This window comes from Peromyscus eremicus, unplaced genomic scaffold (assembly GCF_949786415.1).
Source record: "Peromyscus eremicus unplaced genomic scaffold, PerEre_H2_v1 PerEre#2#unplaced_70, whole genome shotgun sequence".
Classification (NCBI taxonomy): domain Eukaryota; kingdom Metazoa; phylum Chordata; class Mammalia; order Rodentia; family Cricetidae; genus Peromyscus; species Peromyscus eremicus.
This window is the reverse complement of record NW_026734311.1, coordinates 222,202-245,810: the sequence shown is the minus strand read 5'-3', so window position 1 is coordinate 245,810 and position 23,609 is coordinate 222,202. Positions and strand designations below refer to the sequence as shown.

Here is a 23,609-nt window from a genome sequence, read left to right as displayed (position 1 = left end):
CACCGAGACTGCCAAAGGCCAAGGGCGAAGGGTGCTCTCCCTCTGGCCTTCGCAAAGCAAACAAAAATTAAAAAATTTAAAAAAAAGTCAGCATTCTCCTGCCAAGCTCCAAGATGGAGGCCAACCATGTAGATAAGGACTGGACAGACATGAGGCTCTAGGGCTGCTGCTAGGGATCCCAGGGTGTTCAGTGAGTGGGGGTGTGGTGGGCAATGGAGGTTACCGACCTTAACAGGTTCCTCCATGCCCTGCACTGCCCTGAGACACTGGGCTTTGGGCACATGGCAGCCCATGAAGGCCCCCCCTGAGGGTATCGCGTGGTACCTGGAGAGGGGGCGGGTGGTGGACGGTGTGATGGAGGGGGCCAAGTGCGGCGTGTGTGGATGTGGGCATAGAAGCTCTTTAGAGCCTGCACCAGACCCTAAGGGAATCCTCCACAAACCACACGCCAATCTGGACTATAGGGGAGGAGCCTCAGAAACATACTCATGGATTTGGGGACCAAGGGCTGAACGTCGCCCCCTAGCTGCCAAACCAGGGTATTCTAACAGCTGCATCCCTGCCCTTCGCCCAGCCTTCACCCCAGACACATAGACACACACACACACAGACAGACACAGACACACACACACACACACACACACACACAGCAGCTTTCAGAGATCCAGTGGCTATGTACTTGACTCCACCCACCAGGGTGACCAGTACAGCTGCCAGGATGGCCTTGGGTCTTCTGGCCCACCCTTCTAGGTCAAGCCGGCCACCCAAAAAGGGGCCTCTCAGGCTGACTCTGGTCCTGCTAGGGCAGTGCCTTGGTTGTGACCCAGAACCCTGAGCACAAGGGAAGATTTCAAACCAAGTGAGACGACCACCCAACTCCATAAGACGCTAGGTCCAACACGGAAGTCCCACCTGGCAGAAGGCCGATCCCGGATGAACACAAGGCAAAAGGGCAGGCAGCTGTGTGCACTGGACAAGACTCCAGGGTCGGTGGCCTGAGTCCCGTGTCCCATGCTCCGATGGTCTGATATTGAGATACAAGAGGAGAAGGGCTTCCTTCCAAAACCTTGGCCTCCATGGTGAAGTGAATTCAGGTGGATGCTGCCCCATATCACCAGAAGCAGGGACCACTGGGGGCCCGGGACTTCTACAACCTCACCTCAACAGGCAGGCCAGCCAGGGCCCTGAGGTGGAGACAAGAACACATCAAACGAAGAAATATGGCACTCACCTGTCCTCTTGCCTACCAAACCCTGGGCCCAGGCCCCCACCTTAACCGTCTCCTAGGCAGCACCAGGCAACCACTGTGACCTACTTCCACCTCTGTCACAATCTCTCTCCTCTGCACAGCCCTCCACCTCCCACCCCTAACCTCCCACCTTCCAACCCTACCCTACACCAACTACCAGGCACCACTCAGGAAACTTCTCTTTCCGTTCTCTAACTTCCCCAAGACCCTGTCAGGCATGGAACTCTCTGTATCCTCTGTGGACACCCACCTACCTGTGGCAGGGCCTAGGCACACACAGGACTCACAGATTCAAGTGGACCGAGGACAGGTAACATCAAAGCTGAGGGACAAGAAGCAATTCTCACTCTTAACTCCAGGATGCCTGCAGCACCCACCCACCCTGTGTGTCCTTATGGATGTCCCTAAACATTCCAGGTGTCCTCACACAAAATTCCCTCCAGGGGCACAGATCCATGGAACAGAAAAAAGTGTCCATAGACAGAGTGAGTCTGCCCACCAGCCTGCATGAAAAACAGCCAAAAACTAGAGAACACCCAACAACCCACAAGCAGATTCTCATTTGCTCTCCCACACTCTCTCACCCTGTCCCTCCCCCCTCTCTCTCCCTGTCGCCCCCCCTCTCATTTATCTATCCTCCTCTACCTCCACCTCCACCTCTATCTCTGTCTCCCTCTGTCCCTGTCTCCCATGTACAGTCCCATCCCAGGTATCCAAGGTAGCTAGGCCATGTTCATTTGGGAAATGCTTTGTATTCCCCAACAGGAAGCCTTCCTTCCATGAGCACTGAAAGTCTCCAGAAGCCATCCTCCACACTGCGGACATCTTCTTGATGGAGCCTAGGAGGAAATCACTCTCCCTGCCACCTAGAGACAAGCTTGCCTATGGACTTCCAACTCTCCATCTCTACAAAGCCTCCTGGAGACATTTGGTGAGGCTAAAAGGGGAGCTTCCTGGTGCAGGGGGTGAGGTTGGAGGCCCTGACTTCCTAGACCTGCCTGGCAGGCCACTCCAAAGGATAGTCCTGCCACCTACCCGATGGTTCTGACACAATGCTCTCAGCCACCATGCCCCGGCACACCCCTGAGCCCCAAACCACACACAGGATGCACCACTGAAAACCTTGTGCTCACCAGAACTGGAGCTGAAAGATGGAGCCTTAGAAGGCTCCACTACATGCCAACCTGTCCTTCCCTCAACCCTGGCCTGACCACCATAACTCTTACATACTGTGCCTCTCAGGCACTGCTTATGGACACTCACAGGATTAGGCCACAACAAAACCAGGAACACACAAACACCCAATACACACACACACACACACACACACACACACACACACACACAGAGCAGTTCTAGGTCTACAGATAGTGTCCTCTGTTAATATCAGAGCCTTCTTTAAGTGTTCATCCTGCTGAAATGATGTCTGGACAGGGCAGTGCAGGACAACGGGCTTTTTGAACTTGACCCTGGGAGTTCTCCCTGGGTTTAAGGCAAAGGGAGCTAGGCAGGAGAACACAAGAAGGAGTATGCGGCCTGCATGTATCCTGCATGACACAGAGCAGGCTTGTCAGGGGAGGCAGGGACCATGAAACCTGGCCACCATGGTACCTAAGTTCTTCCTGGCCTCTTTGTGAGCACCCCTGAGTCCAAACCCTGGTCTGGATGCTTCTACTAGGATTCCCCTTGAGCCACCACACTGCCTTGAGCACTTGGATCACTGGGTACACACAACCAGCTTGTATAGGATGATGATGCAAGGGGGGGGGACCTCGCACACCACTTGTAGGATTCTGGGGTTTTGCTTTGGAGGGGGAACCTTTTCTGACAGGTTCCAGTCCCTGAATTCCACCTGTAGCACAGCTCAAGGGCAAACCCTGTCAAAGGAACCAAAGGCAATCCAGAGAGAAGACCTGGCAGCCAGAAAGGAGAGGGGCTTTCAGGAGAAGTTAAATGGATGACAGACATTTGGCCACAGTGGCTAGCACCAGACCTGAGACCCTGAGCACCTCCCAGAGATACTGGGCAGAGTTTGTGTGGTTTCTCAAAGTGAGCTGTGGATACTGCTAGGGAGGCTCAGAAAAAAGATGGGCGGTCCTGCGTGGCCTGGTGCACCACGGTAAGGGCAGGCAGGCTGGCACACAGGATGTTTCCCCAAAACAACCATGATGCAACCCAGGCTGCACAATCCCCTGCGGAGAGGTCCTCTGCTGCTGCCAGACATGGCGGCCCCAGGACCTGGGAGGCTGTGCTCTTGCCACCGGCAAGCCAAGTCTCGTGGCCCCTGACCGGAGCTGGTCACCTGGACCCTGCTTCCTCCTCCAGCTCTCCTGAATCAAGGAGCTGGGCAAGAGAACCTCTTTGGTGCTGGGAGACCCAGGCGGGAGCCCTTCCCTAGCCAGCCCGCCCCCAATTCCAGGGAAGCACAGGGACTTGGTGGCAGAATCGGCAAACTGAATCCGCGTGATGGCAGCAGTGCACCAAGAATGCCAAGGGTCAAGGACGACAGGTGTTCTCCCTCTGCCCTTCGCACAGCAAAAAAAAAATTAAAAATTGAAAAAAGCCAGAGATCTCCTCCCAAGCTCCAAGATGGAGGCCAACCATGTATGCCGGGACTGGACAGACATGAGGCTCTAGTGCTGCTGCTAGGGACCCCAGGTTGATCAGCAAGTGGGGGTGCGTGGGCAGATTGCGGTTACAAACCTTAACAGGTTCCTCCATGCCCTGCACTGCCCTGAGACACTCGGCTTTGGGCGCTTACCAGCCCAGAAGGCCCCACCTGAGAGTATCATGTGGTACCTGGAGAGGGGCCAGGTGGTGGAGGGTGTGATGGAGGGAGCCAAGTGGGGAGTGTGTGGATGTGGGCATAGAAGCTCTTGAGAGCCTGCACCAGACCCTAAGGGAATCCTCCACAAACCACATGCCAATCTGGAGTATAGGGGAGGAGCCTCAGAAACATACTCATGGATTTGGGGACCAAGGGCTATGCGTCGCCCCCTAGCTGCCAAACCAGGGTATTCTCACAGCTGCATGCTGCCCTTGCCCCGCTAGAACTCCAAACACACACACACATACACACACACACACACACACACACACACACACACACACACACACACGAGTAGCTTTCAGAGATCCAGCCACTGTCTACATGATTCCACCCACCAGGGTGACCAGTACAGCTGCCAGGATGGCCTTGGGTCTGCTGACCCAAGCATCCAGGTCAAGGCTCCAGCCAAGAGGGGCCTCCCAGGCTGACTCTGTTCCTTCTGGGGGCAGTGGGGTGTTGATGTCCCAGAACCCACAGCACAGAAGAAGGTGTCACACCAAGGGAGACGTCCAACCAACTGAATGGGGCCCTAGGCCCACCCCCGGGCTTCCCACCTGGCAAAAGGCTGCTCACTGATGGACACAGGGCAAAAGGACATGCAGCTGTGGGCACTAGTTGGGACTCCAGGATAGGGGGACTGAGTCCTGTATCGTCCCATATCCCATGGTCCCATTGACTAATATATAATGGGAGAGGAAAATGGCTTACTTCCAAAACCTTGGTCTTGGAAGTGATGTGCATTCAGATGGATGTGCCCCACACCATCCACAGCAGGGACCACAAGGGGCCAGGGACATGCACGACCTCGCCTAAACAGGCCGGCCGTCCAGGTACCTGAGGTGGAGACAAGGACACATCAAAAGAAGAAACATTGCACCCACCTGCCCTCTTGCCTACCAAACCCTGGGCTCCGGCCTCCACCTTAACTGTCTCCTAGGCAGCACCAGGCAACCATTCTGACCTACCTCCAGCTCTGTCACAATCCCTCTCCCATGCACAGTCCTCCACCTCCCACCCCTAACCTCCCACCTCCCCACCCTACCCTACACTAACTACCAGGCACCACTCAGGAAACTTCTCTTTCCGACCTCTAACTTTCCCAAGACCCTGTCAGGCATGGAACTCTCTGTATCCTTTATGGACACCCACCTACCTGTGGCAGGGCCTAGGCACACACAGGACTCAGCTCTCTCAACAGATTCAAGTGGACCGAGGACAGGTAACATCAAAGCTGAGGGACAAGAAGCAATTCTCACTCTTAACTCCAGGATGCCTGCAGCACCCACCCACCCTGTGTGTCCTTATGGATGTCCCACAACATTCCAGGTGTCCTACACAAAATTCCCTCCAGGGGCACAGATCCATGGAACAGAAAAAAGTGTCCATAGACAGAGTGGGTCTCCCCACCAGATTGCATGAAAAACAGCCACAAACTAGAGAACACCCAACACCCCACAAGCAGATTCTCATTTGCTCTCCCACACTCTCTCACCCTGTCCCTCCCCCCTCTCTCTCCCTGTCGCCCCCAAACCCTCTCATTTATCTATCCTCCTCTACCTCCACCTCCACCTCTATCTCTGTCTCCCTCTGTCCCTGTCTCCCATGTACAGTCCCATCCCTGGTATCCAAGGTAGCTAGGCCATGTTCATTTGGGAAATGCTTTGTATTCCCCAACGGGAAGCCTTCCTTCCATGAGCACTGAAAGTCTCCAGAAGCCATCCTCCACACTACTGACATCTTCTTGATGGAGCCTAGAAGGAAATCACTCTCCCTGCCACCTGGAGACAAGCTTGTCTATGGTCTTCCAACTCTCCATCTCTACAAAGCCTCCTGATGACATTTGGTGAGGCTAAAAGGGGAGCTTCCTGGTGCAGGGGTTGAGGTTGGAGGCCCTGACTTCATAGACCTGCCTGGCATGCCACTCCAAAGAATAGTCCTGCCACCTACCCGATGGTTCTGACACAATGCTCTCAGCCACCATGCCCCGGCACACCCCTGAGGCCCAAACCACACACAGGATGCACCACTGAAAACCTTGTGCTCACCAGAACTGGAGCTGAACGATGGAGCCTTAGAAGGCTCCACTACATGCCAACCTGTCCTTCCCTCAACCCTGGCCTGACCACCATAGCTCTTACATACTGTGCCTCTCAGGCACTGCTTATAGACACTCAAAGGATGAGGCCACAACAAAACCAGGAACACACAAACACCCAATACACACACACACACACACACACACACACACACACACACACACACACAGAGCAGTTCTAGGTCTACAAATAGTGTCCTCTGTTAATATCAGAGCCTTCTTTAAGTGTTCCTCCTGCTGAAATGATGTCTGGACAGGGCAGTGCAGGACAACGGGCTTTTTGAACTTGACCCTGGGAGTTCTCCCTGGGTTTAAGGCAAAGGGAGCTAGGCAGGAGAACACAAGAAGGAGTATGCGGCCTGCATGTAGTCTGCATGACACAGAGGAGGCTTGTCAGGGGAGGCAGGGACCATGAAACCTGGCCACCATGGTACCTAAGTTCTTCCTGGCCTCTTTGTGAGCACCCCTGAGTCCAAACCCTGGTCTCGATGCTTCTACTGGGATTCCCCTTGAGCCACCACACTGCCTTGAGCTCCTGGATCACTGGGTACACACAACCAGCTTGTATAGGATGATGATGGGGGGGGAGACCTCGCAGACCATTTGTAGGATTCTGGGGTTTTGCTTTGGAGGGGGAACCTTTTCTGACAGGTTCCAGTCCCTGAATTCCACCTGTAGCACAGCTCAAGGGCAAACCCTGTCAAAGGAACAAAAGGCAATCCAGAGAGAAGACCTGGCAGCCAGAAAGGAGAGGGGCTTTCAGGAGAAGTTAAATGGATGACAGACATTTGGCCACAGTGGCTAGCACCAGACCTGAGACCCTGAGCACCTCCCAGAGATGCTGGGTAGAGTTTGTGTGGTTTCTCAAAGTGAGCTGTGGATACTGCTAGGGAGGCTCAAACAAAAGATGGGCGGTCCTGCGTGGCCTGGTGCACAACGGTAAGGGCAGGCAGGCCGGCACACAGGATGTTTCCCCAAAATGACCATGATGCAGCCCAGGCTGCACAATCCCCTGCGGAGAGGTCCTCTGCTGCTGCCAGACATGGCGGCCCCAGGACCTGGGAGGCTGTGCTCTTGCCACCGGCAAGCCAAGTCTCGTGGCTCCCGCCCGGAGCTGGTCACCTGGACCCTGCTTGCTGCTCCAGCTCTCCTGGGTCAAGGAGCGGGCAAGAGAACCTCTTTGGTGCTGGGAGACCCAGGCGGGAACCCTTCCCTAGCCAGCCTGCCCCCATTTCCAGGGAAGCATAGGGACTTGGTGGCGGAATCAGCAAACTGAATCCGCGGGATGGCAGCAGTGCACCGAGAATGCCAAGGGTCAAGGACGACAGGTGTTCTCTCTCTGCCCTTCGCACAGCAAAAAAAAAATTAAAAATCAAAAAAAGCCAGAGATCTCCTCCCAAGCTCCAAGATGGAGACCAACCATGTAGGCCGGGACTGGACAGACATGAGGCTCTAGTGCTGCTGCTAGGGACCCCAGGTTGATCAGCAAGTGGGGGTGCATGGGGCAGATTGCGGTTACAAACCTTAACAGGTTCCTCCATGCCTTGCACTGCCCTGAGACACTCGGCTTTGGGCGCTTACCAGCCCAGAAGGCCCCACCTGAGAGTATCATGTGGTACCTGGAGAGGGGCCAGGTGGTGGAGGGTGTGATGGAGGGAGCCAAGTGGGGAGTGTGTGGATGTGGGCATAGAAGCTCTTGAGAGCCCGCACCAAACCCTAAGGGAATCCTCCACAAACCACATGCCAATCTGGACTATAGGGGAGGAGCCTCAGAAACATACACATGGATTTGGGGACCAAGGGCTGAGCGTCGCCCCCTAGCTGCCATACCAGGGTATTCTCACACCTGCATCCCTGCCCTTGCCCTGCTAGAACTCCAAACACACACACACACACACACACACACACACACACACACACACACACACAGAGTAGCTTTCAGAGATCCATCCGCTGTCTACATGATTCCACCCTCCAGGGTGACCAGTACAGCTGCCAGAATGGCCTTGGGTCTGCTGACCCAAGAAGCTTCCAGGTCAAGGCTCCAGCCAAGAGGGGCCTCCCAGGCTGACCCTGTTCCTTCTGGGGGCAGTGGGGTGTTGATGTCCCAGAACCCAGAGCACAGGAGAAGGTGTCACACCAAGGGAGACGTCCAACCAACTGAATGGGGCCCTAGGCCCACCCCCGGGCTTCCCACCTGGCAAACGGCTGCTCCCTGATGGACAAAGGGCAAAAGGACATGCAGCTGTGGGCACTAGTCGGGGCTCCAGGATAGGGGGACTGAGTCCTGTATCGTCCCATATCCCATGGTCCAATTGACTAATATATAATGGGAGAGGAAAAGGGCTTACTTCCAAAACCTTGGTCTTGGAAGTGATGTGCGTTCAGATGGATGTGCCCCCCACCATCCAAAGCAGGGACCACAAGGGGCCAGGGACATGCACGACCTCGCCTAAACAGGCAGGCCGTCCAGGTACCTGAGGTGGAGACAAGGACACATCAAAAGAAGAAACATTGCACCCACCTGCCCTCTTGCCTACCAAACCCTGGGCTCAGGCCCCCACCTTAACTGTCTCCTAGGCAGCACCAGGCAACCATTCTGACCTACCTCCAGCTCTGTCACAATCCCTCTCCTCTGCACAGCCCTCCACCTCCCACCCCTAACCTCCCACCTCCCGACTCTACCGTACACCAACTACCAGGCACCACTCAGGAAACTTCTCTTTCCGTTCTCTAACTTCCTCAAGACCCTGTCAGGCATGGAACTCTCTGTATCCTCTGTGGACACCCACGTACCTGTGGCAGGGCCTAGGCACACACAGGATTCAGCTCTCTCAAGAGATTCAAGTGGACCAAGGACAGGCAACATAAAAGCTGAGGGACAAGAAGCAATTCTCACTCTTAACACCAGGATACCTGCAGCACACACCCACCCTGTCTGTCCTTATGGATTTCCCTAAACATTCCAGGTGTCATCACCAAAATTCCCTCCAGGGGCCCAGACCCATGGAACAGAAAAAAGTGTTCATAGACAGAGTGGGTCTGCCCACCAGCCTGCATGAAAAAAAACACCAACAATCACGAAAACCCCCAACATCTCACAGGCAGATTATCATTTGCTCTCACCTCACTTTCCTTCTCGCATTTATCTATCCTCCTCTACCTCCAACTCCAGCTCTATCTCTGTCTTTCTCTGTCCCTCTCCTATGTACAGTCCCATCCCTGGTATCCAGGGTAGCTAGGCCATGTTCAGTTGGGAAATGCTTAGCACTCCCAACATGAAGTCTTCCTTCAATGAGCACTGAAAGTCTCCAGAGGCTCTCCTCCACACTGCTGACATCTTCCATGATGGAGCCTTGAAGAAAATCACTCTCCCTGCCACCTGGAGACAAGCCTGTCTATGCTCTTCCAAATCTCCCTCTCCACAAAAGCTCCTGGAGACATTTGATGAGGCTAAAAAGGGAGCTTCATACTGCTGGGGGTGGAGGCCCTGACTTCCTAGACCTGCCTGGCAGGCCACTCTAAAGGATGGTCCTGTCACCTTTCCGATGGTTCCTACACAATGCTCTCATCCACCGTTCCCTGGCACGTCCATGAGACCCAAACCACAGATATGATGCACCAGTCTAAACCTTGTGCTCACCTGAGCTGGAGCTGAAGGATGGAGCCCTAAAAGGCTTCCCTACATGCCAACCTGTCCTTCACCTTCAACCCTGGCCTGACTATCATAACTCTTAAATACTGTGCCTGTCAGGCACTGCTTATGGACACTCACAGGATTAGGCCACAACAAACTCAGGCACACACAAACAATCAATACACATACACACACACACACACACACACACACACACACACACACACACACACATACACACATGCACACACACACAAAGCAGCTTTCGGAGTTCCAGCAGTTTTCTACATGAATCCACCCACCAGGGTGACCAGTACAGCTGCCAGGATGGCCTTGGGTCTTCTGGCCCACCCTTCTAGGTCAAGCCGGCCACCCAAAAAGGGGCCTCTCAGGCTGACTCTGGTCCTGCTAGGGCAGTGCCTTGGTGGTGACCCAGAACCCTGAGCACACGGGAAGATTTCAAACCAAGTGAGACGACCACCCAAATCCATGAGACGCTAGGTCCAGCACAGAAGTCCCACCTGGCAGAAGGCCGCTCCCAGATGGACACAAGGCAAAAGGGCAGGCCGCTGTGTGCACTGGTCAAGACTCCAGGGTCAGGGGCCTGAGTCCCGTGTCCCATGCTCCGTTGGTCTGATATTGAGATACGAGAAGAAAAGGGCTTCCTTCCAAAACCTTGGCCTCCATGGTGAAGTGAATTCAGGTGGATGCTGCTCCATATCACCAGAAGCAGGGACCACTGGGGGCCTGGTATTTCCACAACCTCGCCTTAACAGGCAGGCCAGCCAGGGCCCTGAGGTGGAGACAAGGACACATCAAAAGAAGAAACATTGCACCCACCTGCCCTCTTGCCTACCAAACCCTGGGCCCAGGCCCCCACCTTAACCGTCTCCTAGGCAGCACCAGGCAACCATTCTGACCTACTTCTAGCTCTCTCACAATCCCTCTCCCCTGCACAGCCCTCCACCTCCCACCCCTAACCTCCCACCTCCCGACTCTACCATACACCAACTACCAGGCACCACTCAGGAAACTTCTCTTTCCGTTCTCTAACTTCCCCAAGACCCTGTCAGGCATGGAACTCTCTGCATCCTCTATGGACACCCACCTACCTGTGGCAGGGCCTAGGCACACACAGGACTCAGCTCTCTCAACAGATTCAAGTGGACCAAGGACAGGTAACATCAAAGCTGAGGGACAAGAAGCAATTCTCACTCTTAACTCCAGGATGCCTGTAGCACCCACCCACCCTGTCTGTCCTTATGGATGTCCCACAACATTCCAGGTGTCCTACACAAAATTCCCTCCAGGGGCCCAGACCCATGGAACAGAAACAAGTCTCCATAGACAGAGTGGATCTGCCCACCAGCCTGCATGAAAAACAGCCACAAACTATAGAACACCCAACACCCCACAGGTAGATTCTCATTTGCTCTGGCCTCACTTTCTCTCTCTCCTCCTTCCCCCTCCTATTTCTGTCTCTCTCTCTCTCTCTCTCTCTCTCTCTCTCTCTCTCTCTCTCTCTTTCTTTCTCTCTCTGTGTCTCTCTGTCTCTGTCTCTCTGTCTGTCTGTCTCTTGCTCATTTATCTATCCTCCTCTACCTCCACCTCCATCTCTGTCTTTCTCTATCGATTGCTCCTATGTACATTCCCATCCCTGGTATCCAGGGTAGCTAGGCCATGTTCAGTTGGGAAATGCTTTGCACTCCCAACAGGAAGTCTTCCTTCAATGAGCAGTGAAAGTCTCCAGAGGTCCTCCTCCAAACTGCTGACATCTTCCATGATGGAGCCTAGAAGAAAATCACTCTCCCTGCCACCTGAAGACAAGCCTGTCTATGCTCTTCCAAATCTCCCTCTCCACAAAACCTCCTGGAGACATTTGATGAGGCTAAAAAGGGAGCTTCATACTGCTGGGGGTGGAGGCCCTGACTTCCTAGACCTGCCTGGCAGGCCACTCTAAAGGATGGTCCTGTCACCTTTCCGATGGTTCCTACACAATGCTCTCATCCACCATGCTCTGGGACGCCCCTGAGGCCCAAACCACACACAGGATGCACCACTCCAAACCTTGTGCTCACCTGAGCTCGTGCTGAAGAATGAAGTCCTAAAAGGCTTCCCTACATGCCAACCTGTCCTTCCCCTATATCCCATAGCTGACCATGAGAACTCTTATACACTGAGCCTCTCAGGCACTGCTTATGGCTTCTCACAGTACTAGAACACAATAATGCCAGGTGTACACACACACACACACACACACACACACACACACACACACAGAGACATCACAGTTCTAGGACTTCAGATAGTGCCCTGTTATTTTCAGAGCCTTCTCTAAGTATTTTTCCTGCTGAGATGATGCCTGGACATGTGAGTGCAGGACAAGAGGCTTTCCGACATTTGACCCTGGGAGTTCTCCCTGGATTTAAGGCAAAGGGAGCTAGGCAAGAGAACACAAGAAGGAGTATGCGGCCTGCATGTATCCTGCATGACACAGAGGAGGCTTGTCAGGGGAGGCAGGGACCATGAAACCTGGCCACCATGGTACCTAAGTTCTGCCTGGCCTCTTTGTGAGCACACCAATGTCGATGCTTCTACTGGGATACACTTTGAGCCAGCACACTGCCTTACTGGATACACACAACCAGTCTGCATAGGATGAGGATGGGGGGGCGGGGCTGGCACACCACATGTAGGGATCAGGGGATGGGGCTCTGTAGCAGGAATCTTTTCTGACTAGTCCTAGTCCCTGAATTCCACCTGAAGCACAGCTCAAAGGGAAACCCTGTCAAAGGAACAAAAGGCAAGCCAGAGAGAAGGCCTGGCAGCCAGAGAGGAGAGAGATGTCAGGAGGAGTTAAATGGATGACAGACATTTGGCCAAGGCGGCTAGCAACCAGGCCTGAGACCCTGAGCACCTCCCAGAGATGCAGGGCAGACTTTGTGTGGTCTCCGGAAGTGAGCTGTGGATACTGCTGGGGAGGTTCAGACAAAAGCTAGGGGGTCCCTGCGTGGCCTTGTGCACCACGGTAAGGGCAGGCGGGCCGGCACACGGGTAGGAAATTTGCCAAAAATGACCATGATGCAGCCCAGACTGCACAATCCCCTGCGGAGAGGTCCTCTCCTGCTCCCAGACATGGCCGGCCACAGGACCCAGGAGGCTGTGCTTTCCTGAACCCCAAGCCAGCCACGTGTCGCCCGCCCAGAGCCGGTCATCTGGACCCTGTTTCCTCCTCCAGCTCTCCTGGGTCATGGAGCGGGCCAGAGAACCACTTTGGTCCTGGGGGACCCAGGCGGGAGCCCTTCCCTAGGCGGCACGCCTCCATTTCCCGGGTAGCACAGGGACCTGCTGGCGGAATTGGCAAACTGAATCCGCGGGATGGCAGCAGGGCACCGAGAATGCCAAGGGCCAAGGGCGAAGGGTGCTCTCTCTCCGCCCTTCACAAAGAAAAAAAAAAAAAGCCAAAGCTCCAAGATGGAGGACAACCTTCTAGGCTAGGACTGGACAGACATGCCACTCTAGGGCTGCTGCTAGGGATTCAGTGGTGTGCAGAAGGTGAGGGTGTGGTGTGTAGATGGGGGTAACAGACTTTAACTGGTTCCTCCATTGTAACCTCCATGCACTGCACTTCCCTGACACACTCGGCTTTGTGCCAGCCCCTGAAGGCCCTGCCTGAGGGTATGGTGGGGTGCAGGGAGAGAGGGCAGGTGGTGGAGGGTGTCATGGAGGGGGCCAAGTGGGGAGTGTGTGGATGTGGGGGCAGGCTCACTTGAGAGTCTGAGCCACACCCTAAGGAAGTCCTCCACAAACCACATCTGGACTATAGGGGAGGAGCCAAAGAAACATAATAATGGGGTTGGGGTTCAGGGGCAGAGCATCGCCCCCTAGCTGCCAAACCAGGGTATTCTAACAGCTGCATCCCTGCCCTAGCCCAGCCTTCACCCCAGACACACAGACACACACATACACACACACACACACACACACACACACACACACACACACACACATACACACACACACACACACAGCAACTTTCAGAGATCCAGTGGCTGTCTACATGACTCCACCCACCAGGGTGACCAGTACAGCTTCCAGCATGGCCTTGGGTCTGCTGACCCAAGCTTCCAGGTCAAGGTGGCCCGGCAAGAGGGGCCTCCAAGGCTGTACCCGGTTCTTCTAAGGCAGTGGGATGGAAGGTGTTACACCAAGGGAGACGACCACCCAACTCAATGGGACCCTAGACCCAGCTCGGGCTTCCCACCTTGCAGAAGGCCGCTCCAGGATGGACACGAGGCAAAAGGGCAGGCAGCTGTGTATGCTTGTAAGGGATGCAGAGTCAGCGGCCTTAGTCCCGTGTCCCAAATCCGATGGTCTAATACTAAGATGGGAGAAGAAAGACTTCCTTCCAAAACCTTGGCCTTGGTAGTGATGAGCGTTCAGATGGATGCTGCCCCACATCATGCGAAGCAGGGACCATAAGGCCCGGGACATCCACAACCTTGCCTCAACAGGCAGGGCATCCAGGTCCCTGAGGTGAAGACAAGAACACATCAAAAGAAGAAACATTGCACCCACCTGCCCTCTTGCCCTACCAAACCCTGGGCCCAGGCCCCCACCTTAACCGTCGCCTAGGCAGCACCAGGCAACCATTCTGACCTAAGTCCACCTCTGTCACAATCTCTCTCCTCTGCACAGCCCTCCACCTCCCACCCCTAACCTCCCACCTCCCGACCCTACCCTACACCAAATACCAGGCACCACTCAGGAAACTTCTCTTTCCGTTCTCTAACTTCCCCAAGACCCTGTCAGGCATGGAACTCTCTGTATCCTCTGTGTACAACCACCTACCTGTGGCAGGGCCTAGGAACACACAGGACTCGGCTCTCTCAACAGATTCCAAGTGGACCGAGGACAGGTAACATAGAATCTGAGGGACAAGAAGCAATTCTCACTCTTAACACCAGGATGCCTACAGCACACACCCACCCTGTGTGTCCTTATGGATTTCCCTAAACATTCCAGGTGTCCTCACACAAATTTCTCTCCACGGGCCCAGACCCATGGAACAGAAAAAAGTGTCCACAGACAGAGTGGGTCTGCCCAACAGCCTGCATGAAAAAAAAAAAAAAAAACACCAACCAACTAGAGAACACCCAACACCCCACAGGCAGATTCTCATTTGCTCTCGCCTTACTTTCTCTCTCTCTCATTTATCTATCCTCCTCTACCTCCACCTCCACCTCTATCTCTGTCTTTCTCTGTCCCTCGCTCCTATGTACAGTCCCATCCCTGGTATCCAGGTTAGCTAGGCCATGTTCAGTAGGGAAATGCTTTTCACTCCTCAACAAGAAGCCTTCCTTCAATGAGCACTGAAAGTCTCCAGAGGCTCTCCTCCACACTGCTGACATCTTCCATGATGAAGCCTAGAAGAAAATCACTCTCCCTGCCACCTGGAGACAAGCCTGTCTATGCTCTTCCAAATCTCCCTCTCTACAAAGCTTCCTGGAGACCTTTGCTGTGGCTGAAAAGGGAGCTCCCTGGTGATGGGGGTGGGTGTGGAGGAACTGATTTCATGGACCTGCCTGTCAGGCCACTTTAAAGGACGGTACTGCCACCTTCCCAATGGTTCCTACACAATGCTCTTACCAACCACGCTCAGGCATGCCCCGGAGCCCTAATCCACACACAAAGCACCACTCCAAACCTTGTACTCACCTGAGCTGGATCTGAAGGATGGAGCCCTAAAAGGCTTCCCTACATGCAAACCTGTCCTTCCTCTACATCCCAGAGCTGAGGACCATAACTCGTACATACTGTGCCTCTCAGGCACTGCTATGACTTCTCACAGTACTGGGCCACAATAATCCCAGGTACACACACACACACACACACACACACACACACACACACACATACACAAAAGCGCTCCTGCATGCTTAGCAGTTGTAGGACTCCAGATAGTGCCCTCTGTTAATTTCAGAGCCTTCTCTAAGTATTCTTCCTGCTGAGATGATGTCTGGACATGAGAATGCAGGACAGGGGACTTTTGGACCTTTGATGGTGGGAGTTCTTCCTGGGTTTAATGCAAATGAAGCTAGGCAGGAGAAGGCAGGACTATGTGTATCCTGAATGACACAGAGGAGGCTTGTCAGGGGAAGCACGGGCTGTGAAACCTGGCCACTATGGTACCTAAGTCCTGCCTGGCCTCTTTGTGAGCACCCCTGAGTCCAAACACTGTTCTGGATGCTTCTACTGGAATTCACCTTGAGCCACCACACTGCCATACTGGGTATGAACAATCAGGTTGAATAGGATGATGATTGGGGAGTTGAGGGTTCTAGATCCCTTACAGGGATCTGGGGATGTAGCTCTGGAGCTGGAACCTTTTCTAACAGGTCCCAGTGCCTAAATTCAACCTGTAGCACAACTCAAGAGAAAATCCAGTTGTAAAAGAAACAAAAGGCAAGCCAGAGAGAAGTCCAGGCAGCCAGAGAGGAGAGGGGATGGCAGGAGGAGATAAATGGATGACAGACATTTGACCAAGGTGGCTAGCAACCAGGCCTGAGACCCTGAGCACCTCCCAGAGATGCAGGGCAGACTTTGTGTGGTCTCCGGAAGTGAGCTGTGGATACTGCTAGGGAGGCTCAGACAAAAGCTAGGGGGTCCCGGGGTGGCCTTGTGCACCACCGTAAGGGCAGGCGGGCTGGCACGGAGGCAGGAAAAGTTCCACACAACCACCCCCATGCAGCCCAGGCTGCACAATCCCCTGCGGAGAGGTCCTCTCCTGCTCCCAGACATGGCCGGCCACAGGACCCAGGAGGCTGTGCTTCCATGAACCCCAAGCCAGCCACGTGTCGCCCGCCCGGAGCCGGTCACCTGGACCCTGCTTCCTGCTCCAGCTCTCCTGGGTCATGGAGCAGGCCAGAGAACCGCTTTGGTCCTGGGGGACCCAGGCGGGAGCCCTTCCCTAGGCGGCACGCCTCCATTTCCAGGGTAGCACAGGGACCTGCTGGCGGAATTGGCAAACTGAATCCGCGGGATGGCAGCAGGGCACCGAGAATGCCAAGGGCCAAGGGCGAAGGGTGCTCTCTCTCAGCCCTTCACAAAGCAAAAAAAAAAAAAATAAAAAAAGCCAAAGCTCCAAGATGGAGGACAACCTTCTAGGCTAGGACTGGACAGACATGCCACTCTAGGGCTGCTGCTAGGGATTCAGTGGTGTGCAGAAGGTGAGGGTGTGGTGTGTAGATGGGGGTAACAGACTTTAACTGGTTCCTCCATTGTAACCTCCATGCACTGCACTTCCCTGACACACTCGGCTTTGTGCCAGCCCCTGAAGGCCCTGCCTGAGGGTATGGTGGGGTGCAGGGAGAGAGGGCAGGTAGTGGAGGGTGTCATGGAGGGGGCGAAGTGGGGAGTGTGTGGATGTGGGGGCAGGCTCACTTGAGAGTCTGAGCCACACCCTAAGGAAGTCCTCCACAAACCACATCTGGACTATAGGGGAGGAGCCAAAGAAACATAATAATGGGGTTGGGGTTCAGGGACAGAGCATCGCCCCCTAGCTGCCAAACCAGGGTATTCTAACAGCTGCATCCCTGCCCTAGCCCAGCCTTCACCCCAGACACACAGACACACACAGACACACACACACACACACACACACACACACACACACATACACACACACACACACACACAGCAACTTTCAGAGATCCAGTGGCTGTCTACATGACTCCACCCACCAGGGTGACCAGTACAGCTTCCAGCATGGCCTTGGGTCTGCTGACCCAAGCTTCCAGGTCAAGGTGGCCCGGCAAGAGGGGCCTCCAAGGCTGTACCCGGTTCTTCTAAGGCAGTGGGATGGAAGGTGTTACACCAAGGGAGACGACCACCCAACTCAATGGGACCCTAGACCCAGCTCGGGCTTCCCACCTTGCAGAAGGCCGCTCCAGGATGGACACGAGGCAAAAGGGCAGGCAGCTGTGTATGCTTGTAAGGGATGCAGAGTCAGCGGCCTTAGTCCCGTGTCCCAAATCCGATGGTCTAATACTAAGATGGGAGAAGAAGGACTTCCTTCCAAAACCTTGGCCTTGGTCTTGATGAGCGTTCAGATGGATGCTGCCCCACATCATGCGAAGCAGGGACCATAAAGCCCGGGACATCCACAACCTTGCCTCAACAGGCAGGGCGTCTAGGTCCCTGAGGTGAAGACAAGAACACATCAAAAGAAGAAACATTGCACCCACCTGCCCTCTTGCCCTACCAAACCCTGGGCCCAGGCCCCCACCTTAACTGTCGCCTAGGCAGCACCAGGCAACCATTCTGACCTAAGTCCACCTCTGTCACAATCTCCCTCCTCTGCACAGCCCTCCACCTCCCACCCCTAACCTCCCACCTCCCGACCCTACCCTACACCAAATACCAGGCACCACTCAGGAAACTTCTCTTTCCGTTCTCTAACTTCCCCAAGACCCTGTCAGGCATGGAACTCTCTGTATCCTCTGTGTACAACCACCTACCTGTGGCAGGGCCTAGGAACACACAGGACTCGGCTCTCTCAACAGATTCCAAGTGGACCGAGGACAGGTAACATAGAATCTGAGGGACAAGAAGCAATTCTCACTCTTAACACCAGGATGCCTACAGCACACACCCACCCTGTGTGTCCTTATGGATTTCCCTAAACATTCCAGGTGTCCTCACACAAATTTCTCTCCACGGGCCCAGACCCATGGAACAGAAAAAAGTGTCCACAGACAGAGTGGGTCTGCCCACCAGCCTGCATGAAAAAAAAAAAAAGAAAAAAACACCAACCAACTAGAGAACACCCAACACCCCACAGGCAGATTCTCATTTGCTCTCGCCTTACTTTCTCTCTCTCTCATTTATCTATCCTCCTCTACCTCCACCTCCACCTCTATCTCTGTCTTTCTCTGTCCCTCGCTCCTATGTACAGTCCCATCCCTGGTATCCAGGTTAGCTAGGCCATGTTCAGTAGGGAAATGCTTTTCACTCCTCAACAAGAAGCCTTCCTTCAATGAGCACTGAAAGTCTCCAGAGGCTCTCCTCCACACTGCTGACATCTTCCATGATGAAGCCTAGAAGAAAATCACTCTCCCTGCCACCTGGAGACAAGCCTGTCTATGCTCTTCCAAATCTCCCTCTCTACAAAGCTTCCTGGAGACCTTTGCTGTGGCGCTGAAAAGGGAGCTCCCTGGTGATGGGGGTGGGTGTGGAGGAACTGATTTCATGGACCTGCCTGTCAGGCCACTTTAAAGGACGGTACTGCCACCTTCCCAATGGTTCCTACACAATGCTCTTACCAACCACGCTCAGGCATGCCCCGGAGCCCTAATCCACACACGAAGCACCACTCCAAACCTTGTACTCACCTGAGCTGGATCTGAAGGATGGAGCCCTAAAAGGCTTCCCTACATGCAAACCTGTCCTTCCTCTACATCCCAGAGCTGAGGACCATAACTCGTACATACTGTGCCTCTCAGGCACTGCTATGACTTCTCACAGTACTGGGCCACAATAATCCCAGGTACACACACACACACACACACACACACACACACACACACACACACATACACAAAAGCGCTCCTGCATGCTTAGCAGTTGTAGGACTCCAGATAGTGCCCTCTGTTAATTTCAGAGCCTTCTCTAAGTATTCTTCCTGCTGAGATGATGTCTGGACATGAGAATGCAGGACAGGGGACTTTTGGACCTTTGATGGTGGGAGTTCTTCCTGGGTTTAATGCAAATGAAGCTAGGCAGGAGAAGGCAGGACTATGTGTATCCTGAATGACACAGAGGAGGCTTGTCAGGGGAAGCACGGGCTGTGAAACCTGGCCACTATGGTACCTAAGTCCTGCCTGGCCTCTTTGTGAGCACCCCTGAGTCCAAACACTGTTCTGGATGCTTCTACTGGAATTCACCTTGAGCCACCACACTGCCATACTGGGTATGAACAATCAGGTTGAATAGGATGATGATTGGGGAGTTGAGGGTTCTAGATCCCTTACAGGGATCTGGGGATGTAGCTCTGGAGCTGGAACCTTTTCTAACAGGTCCCAGTGCCTAAATTCAACCTGTAGCACAACTCAAGAGAAAATCCAGTTGTAAAAGAAACAAAAGGCAAGCCAGAGAGAAGTCCAGGCAGCCAGAGAGGAGAGGGGATGGCAGGAGGAGATAAATGGATGACAGACATTTGACCAAGGTGGCTAGCAACCAGGCCTGAGACCCTGAGCACCTCCCAGAGATGCAGGGCAGACTTTGTGTGGTCTCCGGAAGTGAGCTGTGGATACTGCTAGGGAGGCTCAGACAAAAGCTAGGGGGTCCCGGGGTGGCCTTGTGCACCACCGTAAGGGCAGGCGGGCTGGCACGGAGGCAGGAAAAGTTCCACACAACCACCCCCATGCAGCCCAGGCTGCACAATCCCCTGCGGAGAGGTCCTCTCCTGCTCCCAGACATGGCGGCCACAGGACCCAGGAGGCTGTGCTTCTGTGAACCCCAAGCCAGCCACGTGTCGCCCGCCCGGAGCCGGTCATCTGGACCCTGCTTCCTGCTCCAGCTCTCCTGGGTCATGGAGCAGGCCAGAGAACCGCTTTGGTCCTGGGGGACCCAGGCGGGAGCCCTTCCCTAGGCGGCACGCCTCCATTTCCAGGGTAGCACAGGGACCTGCTGGCGGAATTGGCAAACTGAATCCGCGGGATGGCAGCAGGGCACCGAGAATGACAAGGGCCAAGGGCGAAGGGTGCTCTCTCTCCGCCCTTCACAAAGAAAAAAAAAAGCCAAAGCTCCAAGATGGAGGACAACCTTCTAGGCTAGGACTGGACAGACATGCCACTCTAGGGCTGCTGCTAGGGATTCAGTGGTGTGCAGAAGGTGAGGGTGTGGTGTGTAGATGGGGGTAACAGACTTTAACTGGTTCCTCCATTGTAACCTCCATGCACTGCACTTCCCTGACACACTCGGCTTTGTGCCAGCCCCTGAAGGCCCTGCCTGAGGGTATGGTGGGGTGCAGGGAGAGAGGGCAGGTGGTGGAGGGTGTCAAGGAGGGGGCCAAGTGGTGAGTGTGTGGATGTGGGGGCAGGCTCACTTGAGAGTCTGAGCCACACCCTAAGGAAGTCCTCCACAAACCACATCTGGACTATAGGGGAGGAGCCAAAGAAACATAATAATGGGGTTGGGGTTCAGGGGCAGAGCATCGCCCCCTAGCTGCCAAACCAGGGTATTCTAACAGCTGCATCCCTGCCCTAGCCCAGCCTTCACCCCAGACACACAGACACACACACACACACACACACACACACACACACACACACACACACACACACATACACACACACACACACACAGCAACTTTCAGAGATCCAGTGGCTGTCTACATGACTCCACCCACCAGGGTGACCAGTACAGCTTCCAGCATGGCCTTGGGTCTGCTGACCCAAGCTTCCAGGTCAAGGTGGCCCGGCAAGAGGGGCCTCCAAGGCTGTACCCGGTTCTTCTAAGGCAGTGGGATGGAAGGTGTTACACCAAGGGAGACGACCACCCAACTCAATGGGACCCTAGACCCAGCTCGGGCTTCCCACCTTGCAGAAGGCCGCTCCAGGATGGACACGAGGCAAAAGGGCAGGCAGCTGTGTATGCTTGTAAGGGATGCAGAGTCAGCGGCCTTAGTCCCGTGTCCCAAATCCGATGGTCTAATACTAAGATGGGAGAAGAAGGACTTCCTTCCAAAACCTTGGCCTTGGTCTTGATGAGCGTTCAGATGGATGCTGCCCCACATCATGCGAAGCAGGGACCATAAAGCCCGGGACATCCACAACCTTGCCTCAACAGGCAGGGCGTCTAGGTCCCTGAGGTGAAGACAAGAACACATCAAAAGAAGAAACATTGCACCCACCTGCCCTCTTGCCCTACCAAACCCTGGGCCCAGGCCCCCACCTTAACTGTCGCCTAGGCAGCACCAGGCAACCATTCTGACCTAAGTCCACCTCTGTCACAATCTCCCTCCTCTGCACAGCCCTCCACCTCCCACCCCTAACCTCCCACCTCCCGACCCTACCCTACACCAAATACCAGGCACCACTCAGGAAACTTCTCTTTCCGTTCTCTAACTTCCCCAAGACCCTGTCAGGCATGGAACTCTCTGTATCCTCTGTGTACAACCACCTACCTGTGGCAGGGCCTAGGAACACACAGGACTCGGCTCTCTCAACAGATTCCAAGTGGACCGAGGACAGGTAACATAGAATCTGAGGGACAAGAAGCAATTCTCACTCTTAACACCAGGATGCCTACAGCACACACCCACCCTGTGTGTCCTTATGGATTTCCCTAAACATTCCAGGTGTCCTCACACAAATTTCTCTCCACGGGCCCCGACCCATGGAACAGAAAAAAGTGTCCACAGACAGAGTGGGTCTGCCCAACAGCCTGCATGAAAAAAAAATAAGAAAAAAACACCAACCAACTAGAGAACACCCAACACCCCACAGGCAGATTCTCATTTGCTCTCGCCTTACTTTCTCTCTCTCTCATTTATCTATCCTCCTCTACCTCCACCTCCACCTCTATCTCTGTCTTTCTCTGTCCCTCGCTCCTATGTACAGTCCCATCCCTGGTATCCAGGTTAGCTAGGCCATGTTCAGTAGGGAAATGCTTTTCACTCCTCAACAAGAAGCCTTCCTTCAATGAGCACTGAAAGTCTCCAGAGGCTCTCCTCCACACTGCTGACATCTTCCATGATGAAGCCTAGAAGAAAATCACTCTCCCTGCCACCTGGAGACAAGCCTGTCTATGCTCTTCCAAATCTCCCTCTCTACAAAGCTTCCTGGAGACCTTTGCTGTGGCTGAAAAGGGAGCTCCCTGGTGATGGGGGTGGGTGTGGAGGAACTGATTTCATGGACCTGCCTGTCAGGCCACTTTAAAGGACGGTACTGCCACCTTCCCAATGGTTCCTACACAATGCTCTTACCAACCACGCTCAGGCATGCCCCGGAGCCCTAATCCACACACGAAGCACCACTCCAAACCTTGTACTCACCTGAGCTGGATCTGAAGGATGGAGCCCTAAAAGGCTTCCCTACATGCAAACCTGTCCTTCCTCTACATCCCAGAGCTGAGGACCATAACTCGTACATACTGTGCCTCTCAGGCACTGCTATGACTTCTCACAGTACTGGGCCACAATAATCCCAGGTACACACACACACACACACACACACACACACACACACACACACACACATACACAAAAGCGCTCCTGCATGCTTAGCAGTTGTAGGACTCCAGATAGTGCCCTCTGTTAATTTCAGAGCCTTCTCTAAGTATTCTTCCTGCTGAGATGATGTCTGGACATGAGAATGCAGGACAGGGGACTTTTGGACCTTTGATGGTGGGAGTTCTTCCTGGGTTTAATGCAAATGAAGCTAGGCAGGAGAAGGCAGGACTATGTGTATCCTGAATGACACAGAGGAGGCTTGTCAGGGGAAGCACGGGCTGTGAAACCTGGCCACTATGGTACCTAAGTCCTGCCTGGCCTCTTTGTGAGCACCCCTGAGTCCAAACACTGTTCTGGATGCTTCTACTGGAATTCACCTTGAGCCACCACACTGCCATACTGGGTATGAACAATCAGGTTGAATAGGATGATGATTGGGGGAGTTGAGGGTTCTAGATCCCTTACAGGGATCTGGGGATGTAGCTCTGGAGCTGGAACCTTTTCTAACAGGTCCCAGTGCCTAAATTCAACCTGTAGCACAACTCAAGAGAAAATCCAGTTGTA

The 23,609-nt window shown here is 54.1% G+C and overlaps 1 protein-coding gene across 1 annotated transcript in view; it reads right to left on the bottom strand.

Annotated features, from left to right (window-relative positions):
* Nucleotides 1-3,673: 3,673 nt before the first annotated feature.
* Nucleotides 3,674-23,609, bottom strand: part of LOC131901285 (uncharacterized) — a 40,146-nt gene continuing 20,210 nt past the window's right edge. The window contains exons 3-7 of the mRNA XM_059252495.1: nucleotides 10,924-11,001; nucleotides 8,526-8,651; nucleotides 5,233-5,310; nucleotides 4,788-4,913; nucleotides 3,674-3,774 (exon numbers count right to left, since the gene is read on the bottom strand). Coding sequence (XP_059108478.1) covers nucleotides 3,746-3,774; nucleotides 4,788-4,913; nucleotides 5,233-5,310; nucleotides 8,526-8,651; nucleotides 10,924-11,001 — 437 coding nt within the window. The 3' untranslated portion in view covers nucleotides 3,674-3,745. The remainder of the gene's footprint in view (nucleotides 3,775-4,787; nucleotides 4,914-5,232; nucleotides 5,311-8,525; nucleotides 8,652-10,923; nucleotides 11,002-23,609) is intronic.